This window comes from Eubalaena glacialis, unplaced genomic scaffold, assembly GCF_028564815.1.
Source record: "Eubalaena glacialis isolate mEubGla1 unplaced genomic scaffold, mEubGla1.1.hap2.+ XY H_12, whole genome shotgun sequence".
Taxonomy (NCBI): domain Eukaryota; kingdom Metazoa; phylum Chordata; class Mammalia; order Artiodactyla; family Balaenidae; genus Eubalaena; species Eubalaena glacialis.
The window spans coordinates 441,589-449,147 of NW_026871153.1; the positions used below are offsets into that span (position 1 = coordinate 441,589).

General features: G+C 52.1%; 1 protein-coding gene across 6 annotated transcripts in view; it reads left to right on the forward strand.

Annotated features, from left to right (window-relative positions):
- Positions 1 to 6,916, forward strand: part of LOC133082959 (protein Shroom2-like) — a 132,590-nt gene extending 125,674 nt beyond the window's left edge. For 5 of the 6 annotated variants that reach the window (XM_061179628.1, XM_061179631.1, XM_061179632.1 and 2 more), the window contains 2 exons: positions 1,044 to 1,316; positions 4,105 to 6,916. In XM_061179628.1, the coding sequence (XP_061035611.1) occupies positions 1,044 to 1,316; positions 4,105 to 4,371 (540 nt within the window). In that variant the 3' untranslated portion in view covers positions 4,372 to 6,916. The remainder of the gene's footprint in view (positions 1 to 1,043; positions 1,317 to 4,104) is intronic. The other variant, XM_061179629.1, reaches the window with a different exon arrangement.
- Positions 6,917 to 7,559: the final 643 nt, after the last annotated feature.

Genomic DNA, 7,559 nt, shown 5'->3' on the forward strand with positions numbered 1-7,559 from the left:
GGGGCCAGTGGTCAAATGGAGATCAGTACTTTATTATTCTGAAAGGCTTTCCTAAGTTCATTGACATCCTTCATTTGTCTTAATTTTTATTGCTAATTCTACATGGAAGACACTTTTTAATCATGAAGTTCAGTGCCAGATGTTCAGTACCAGACTCAATAACTTCTGTGCATGTAAGTCTTCAAATTGGGAACTTCCAAAGAAGGAAGCACAGGGAATTCCCTGGCGGTCCAGTGGTGAGGACTCCGCACTTTCACTGCTGAGGGCCTGGGTTTGATCCCTGGTCGGGGAACTAAGATCCCACAAGCTGCACAGCGCAGCCAGAAAAAAAAAAAAAAAAAAAAAAAAAAGAAGGAAGCACAGAGTATCACAGAGGCCCGAAAAATCCTTGCAAAGATACAGGCTGAAACGAGGTTTACCGTGAGTAGCCCCAAGGGTCCCACTCCTGCACAGTCTGATAGGACAGTCACAGGATGAGAATAGGTTTGTTGTGTTTTCATTTCTAAACCAAACGGCAATGATTTAACGGGGAGGCCTTATCCTTCCCCTAGTCTTAAACATCCCCAGTTAGTTAGTTAGTTAGTTAGTTATATTTATTTTTGGCTGCATTGGGTCTTTGTTGCTGCGTGCGAGCTTTCTCTAGTTGCGGCGAGTGGGGACTACTCTTCGTCGCGGTGCGCCGGCTTCTCATTGCGGTGGCTTCTCTTGTTGAGCACGGGCTCTAGGCGCATGGGCTTCAGTAGTTGTGGCACGTGGGCTCAGTAGTTGTGGCTCGCGGGCTCTAGAGCACAGGCTCGGTAGTTGTGGCGCACGGGCTTAGCTGCTCCACAGCATGTGGGATCTTCCCGGACCAGGGCTCGAACCCGTGTCCCCTGCATTGGTAGGCGGATTCCCGACCACTGCGCCACCAGGGAAGTCCCCCCTGTTATTTACTGATGCAAAACAAGCTGCCGCCCGGCTGAGCTGAGTCGCTCGCAGATCCGGGATGTGTGAGGGGGTGCCACAAAGCGGCCCTGACCGCATCCCCTGCCCTGTGCCCACAGCAGGAGCTCATCGAGAGCATCGGTCGCAAGCTGCAGGTGCTGCGGCAGGCGCGGCAGAGCCTGCGGGAGGACATGCAGGCCAACAGCGCGCTGGGGGACGAGGTGGAGGCCCTGGCCAAGGCCGTCTGCAAGCCCAACGAGTTCGACAAGTTCCGCATGTTCATCGGGGACCTGGACAAGGTGGTGAACCTCCTGCTGTCGCTGTCCGGCCGCCTGGCCCGCGTGGAAAACGCCCTCAACAATCTGGACGACGGCACTCCTCCCGGCGATCGGGTAACTATGGCCGAGGCTGACCTGGCAGGCGGGGCGGGGTGTGGCTTTCCTGTGGGGTGTGGAGCAAACCGCCCGGAAGCCTCGTTCGGCCCGCTGGGTCGCCTGTCCGCCTCGTAGCGCAAGATGCTGTTGAACGCCCAGGGCTCGCTCGCTCCCTCCTTGTAGCGGGGTGGGGGTGGGGGGGCCGCGGCAAGCGTCCGGGAGATTGGACATCTTCTCCTATAGTCCCACGATCGCTGCTAGTGTTGGTCTCTTCCTAGAACATAGTCTCTGTTTGTAACCTTTCCCCACCGCAGGTAAGTGGGTAAGTGGAGCTCACCCACTGCCTGACGAGTCATCGGCACTCAGTGACAGTGGCGTTTGATGATGACTTTGTTGCTGTGACTTCACAAGAGGGCCGGCAGTGTCTAGAACGAGTCTAGGAGCTGCTCTGCTTTCCTCCTCCCTTCACAGCAGTGCAACTTGGGACATTTCTTAGTGGGTCTGTATGTCCGCTCTTTGTGCATGCAAGACATCATCTACCTTACTGGCTTTACTACTTCATAGGTCACGTAGCAGTAGTACATCTAGTTTGCTTCTTTGCACATAATAGGCCTTCAAAATGATCATCTTCATCATTAATAAAGCACCTTAACTTCTCTACAAGGGGAGCAGAAAAGGCACCCCTCCCCCTGGACTCCAGGTGAGAGTGGTTTCAGGTTACACAGGAAGATCTTACAAAGCGCGTGGCTTTGAGACCATGGATCTTTTGTGCTTAGCCAAGTCGTTAGTGACTATCATGGAAGAACGTATTGCATAAGGGTTGAAAAAGCATAAGGGTTGAAAAAGTAACTGGGGCTTTAGACCTCGATCCCCTTGGTTACGTTTGCATTCCATTTTGCTGTTCTTACCATCTTTGCAAATTTATCTGAAAGGACTTAGGAAAATAACATGAATGGGAAAGAGAGACTTACTTGTATGTAATTGAAATATTAATTGAAATATTAAACTCTCAAGTATCGATTTAAAGGAAAAATAGTATTGTCTTTGCAGCTCAGCTCATCTTTATCTCCCTTTGCTTGGAACTGACAAAGGCTTATTTAGAATTGGAGGAAGTAGAAGCAATCACACACTGGGGACCATGCCCGTGGTCCTCCTGGGGACCTGGCTGCATAGCTCTTACTGCATCCCTAGGGGGTCCGTGTTACGGAGGAGGAGCAGACAGGCTCTTTCCCCCTTGGCTGTGTGTGGTTGATGCAGCTTCACCTTCCTGGACCCAAAAGGAGTGTTCAGTCACCACGTCCAGGTGCAGCACAGTGGGCTAGCCTCCAGTGTGGCCAGTGCTGGATGAAAATCTCCGTGTCAGGCAGCCAGGGCTTGGGAAAGCTGCGGTTTACAGAGACAGGCATGCTAATGAGTGAAAAGATGTGGCCTCAGGCTGTAGGCGGCTTCCCCTGTCTTTCCAGGTAGAAAATGAGCACGTGGGCAGACGCAGACACGTGAATCCCTCCCTCCCATCAGCAGCTTCTAGTTGCCAGGGAGCCTAACTGATCTTAGCAGCCTGAACCGTATTTCTAGAATCAGTTGAGGTCTGTTTCCCTCTTGGTTGGAATTAACTGGCTTTACCTTGCCTCTTTCCACGAAAATACATTCTGTCTTTGTTTCACAAGCGCCTGAAGGTCAAGGTGTCCCCCGGAACAGGTGACCCCGAAAGGCTGTGCAGTCGGGGGCACTTCCCGGAAGCCTCACCCCAGGAGCAGTTTCTGCTTTCAGCCGCCGTTTAATAGCAACTCATGTTTTCTGAGCTCTTTCTGCGGATCGGCGCTCTGCAAAGCACTCCCACATCCTGGATGCTCACGCGCGGCCGTGGGTGAATATCCAAGTTGCCAAGTGGCGGAATAAGGGGGCCCTGCCAGTGTCAGATACTCGCACCGAGGACAGGGCATCCGTGGCATCTGCCAGCCGACACTTGAAGACATTGACCGCGTTCACCTCTCCCTCTCTCAGTAAAGTTGGAGAGGGCAGGGGAAGTGGGTGCGCGCCCTGTGGGCAGACAGCGATTGTGAGTGCTGCGTTCTAGAAATGGGGGCGTCTGTGTGACCCAGAGCAGGACCCTCGGAAGGAGCGAGGGCACCTCCCCAACAGGCGCCGTCTCTCCTCCCGCCCCGCCCCCGCACACGGCCTCTGCTACAGCTTTGCTCCCAGGCGCTTTGCTCCCAGGCGCCGTCTCTCCTCCCGCCCCGCACACGGCCTCTGCTACGGCTTTGCTCCCAGGCGCCGTCTCTCCTCCCGCCCCGCACACGGCCTCTGCTACGGCTTTGCTCCCGGGCTGCTGCTACTTCTGCCGGAAGGGTTTAGCAGTCCTGCCCTGGAATCTCTTTAGAATCTGCTCCTCGTGTCCCCTTGGCCACAGTATTGTCAGGGAAAGGCCTTGGACACACACCGGCTGCCTAAGCCCTTTGCTCTTCTGAGCAGCTCACAGTTCTGGAGCTTTTCGTGCCTGGATGGCTCCCGTGCTCCTCACGGCCTTTCACGGTGACAGGAGGAAGTGGAGGTGGCAGCGGCCCAGGAGCGCTAACGGGGGAGCTGGCGCTGGGGCCTCCGCTCTGCGAGGTGCCTCCTGCCCACGCCCCAGGTGCTTCTGTGCGGGTCCCTCCAGACCTCGGGTCCCTAACTCAGGTGGCGTCAGGGTCTCCACTGGACCAGCCCCCGGAGCTGCCGGGCGTTTTGGAGGCGTCGGCCGGACACCCCACCCCCCCACCCCCCATAGCCTGGTCCCCAGCAGGCTCGTGTCTCTCTGTCTCTCCAGCAATCCCTGCTCGAGAAGCAGCGGGTCCTGATCCAGCAGCACGAGGACGCCAAGGAGTTGAAGGAGAACCTGGACCGCCGGGAGGGCATCGTGTCCGACATTCTGGCCAGCTACCTCAGCCGGGACAGCCTGGCAGACTACGCGCACTTCGTGAGGATGAAGTCGGCCCTCATCATCGAGCAGCGCGAGCTGGAGGACAAGATCCACCTGGGCGAAGAGCAGCTCAAGTGCTTGCTGGACAGCCTTCCACCCGAGAGAGGCAAGTGAGGGGCGTGCCCCCCCGACGCCTCCCCGGCGGGGGACAGCAGCCGGCCCTTCAGCTCCGGTCCCGAGGAGGCAAATGAAAACCCCAGCCTGTATTTACGTCCTGGAGAGAGAATCCCTCCCAGAACCGAGTGGCCGTTAGAAAAGCAATAATCTCCGTGGGTGCGTTTGGGATGATCTATTTAATGTCTTAGTTTCCCTCCTGAATGCTGAGCAGAGAGGCTCCCCGTCAGCCCTTGCCTGGAAGCAACCCCACATGGCGCCCGGCTCCGGTGAACGGTGAGTTCCCGAGTACGGACTGGGCTCTGGTCCCGAGGTGCGCGCACGTGGTCCTTGCCGGCTCGGGTCTGCCCTTCCGTCTTCCCACGCTGCACCCCTTCCTCCGCTCAGGAGGGAATGAGCGCGCGTGTCGGGCAAAGCCTGGCGCACGACCTCTCCGGTGGGTCACTGGAGGTGGCGGCTGCCGGCTTCTCCTGTTGGTCCAGAAGTGTTGAGCATTCATTGTGTCTGTCATATAAGGATGATCTCCGACCCAGCAAAAATCATGATGATGATGATACTTTAATAACACTCTACAAAGGTGAATGGTTTTCCACGTGGTTAAAAACCAACTATGAAAAGAAGAGCTTACATGTTGGGTTCACTCATTCTGAAATTGCCACTTAAATAGCGCTCGCACTTTAAAACATACACAAAGCAGACAGATGGTTTTAGGACTTTTTGGCTGACATCACGGTTCAAATGATATTTTCCTGCAAAGAGAAATTACTTGGCTAAAACCGTGTCCGGTAGTAATGTGCTTGCTAGGCGTTTTTTTCCTTAAGGCTGATGAGATAGATATTTCTTAACTTACTTTTTCCCCAGAACATTTATTTTGCGTGTGTCTGATCCTTAATTATAATTGGCAACTTCTCTCTTTTTGCGTCTCTCAATTTGTTACCATGCTGTAAGGGCCACATGCCGTTTAAGAACCGTTGCTCTGGTTTCTCAGAGGTCCCGGTGGACCACAGAACTCCTAGACCCGATCTTTTTCTGCCACAGAGTATACAGCTCCTGTACCCTTTTTTATTGGTTGAAATTGTGAGATTGTAAAGAGTCTATTCACTAAAGAAAACACTGTCAAGCTGTCACTTTTCCAGTGGACAGATCACAGGCTAGGAGAAAATACTTGCAAATCATGTATGTGACAAACCATTTGTATCCAGAATGTATAAAAACTCTCAAACTTAACAGTAAGAAAACAAACAGTCCAATTAAAACGGGGGGCAAAAGACTTAAATAAATAGACACTTCACCAAAGAGGATATATGCATGGCAAGTAAGCACATGAGTCGATGTTCAGCCACCAATGGCATGGTTCTCACATACTTATTTTTAATCTGATCACTATGGAGTGGTGTGTTTCGTCACAATGCTCATCTGATGAAATGTGTGGTTAATGGCGGGAGAAGCCCTAGGATAACTTCACGTTGAGGTGATATGCGGACTTTGATCTGTGAGATCATTTTACTCATTTCCTCTTACTGCTATAGAAGAAGTTTTCCAGCGGCGGGGTGGGGGCAGGGAGATGTCCCTTTGTCAGCAGTGGCCGCCGCCTTACCAAACACAGACGCACACAAATGTCTTAAAGGACGCTAACTGGTCCACGCTCCGCCAGCCAGAGGGGAGACTGGACTCCCGGGCTGCTGCAGTGATCTCCGTGCACCCGTAGAGGGCGCCGACCTGGCAGGCGTCAGTGATGCTGGCAATAAACACTCCTTTGGCAGCCCACCCACGCCAAAGGAGAAATGCCTTTTCATCGGTTTTTACTCTTATTCAATTAAGCTATTCCTGACTTGAAAAATCCCTCTTCTGCCAACGAAGTGTCCTTGCCACGTGGTGTGGGTCACTTGCTGTGAAAACGGATCACGTCAGGAAAGGTAAAGCTGGCTGTCCATGGACCGCCCCCCGCCCGCTGCCCCTGCTTCCTCCCTCGGGGAGACAACCACGGTGATTTCAGTGTGTTTTTAATTTTCACAAAGCTTTTACCTGTGATTCTTTCCCTTCAAATACACTATTGTGATCATTTTGATGATATGTCTGTAAAATGTGAAAATAGAATTTGTGTCTATATCCAGCTTTTTGGTGTCTTTTGAGAACTTTCTCTTCTACATAGCAATATATAGTGCTCTACTGTCCTTTTAACGAAGCACATAGAATCACAACATTCCCGTTTGCCTCTTAAATGTCTGGTTAGTGGGGACCCAAAGATTGCAGTGAGTCAATGTACATAACTTTGTATATAGTTATGTTATTGCATATAAAACCAATCCGGTGCTAATGTTTTGCCCTTGGCATTCTTCGGTGGTGGCTGATAGCTCACCCTCGGTCATAACTCAGCTGTGGAATGCTCTGTATAGCGACATTTCAGTCAGGGGCGTTGCCTGTGGCTTCTCTCCTGCAGTCCACTCTGGAAAATGCGTACAGATTTCACGCTCAATACTTTCACTTATGTCTCAACAGATCATTCTGCTTGACATTCACAAAATAAATGGTGTCTTTCAGTGAACCGAGCATGTCTTTGATTTACATCATCTTTTTTTTTTTTTAAGAATTGGAATAGCCTTACCATATATCAGATTCTTCAACCATTGATAAATTGTGGGATTAATTCTATGTATGTATGTATGTGACTATTTCTGCCAGTCTAGTAAAGGCCAATCAATTTGCAGTCAGGAAAATATCACAGACACAGGTCGTATAAGTCAGCGCCTGCCACAGCAATGCTGCGTAACAGCCACTATAAAAATCTCAGCAGGGTCCAGTGAGACGTATTCCGTTAGCTCATGAGTTTGTATATCAGGCTCTGCTCCACGTGCCTGTCAGTCATCTTCCTCCCAGGACAAGGAGTTTGGCCTGGGCAGGTCAGTGGCAGATGCATAAGAGGACAAGCCCAGCCCCAGCGGTGCTTTCCTTGTCTCTGGTCAGAGTGCAGCTGCTAACCTTCCAGTGCAAGTCCCACAGCCAAACCCACAGTCAGAGGGTGTGGCATGTGCTCTACCCCTTTAGTGGAAGGAACCGTAAGTCACGTGGCAGAGTGTGGCTACAGGGAGGTGTGAAGAATTGGGGCCATTGATGGACCACACCTCCCACACCAGGGTCCGATATGGAATAGCACTAAATCGTCTAGGACCCGAAGCCAAGTTCCTGGA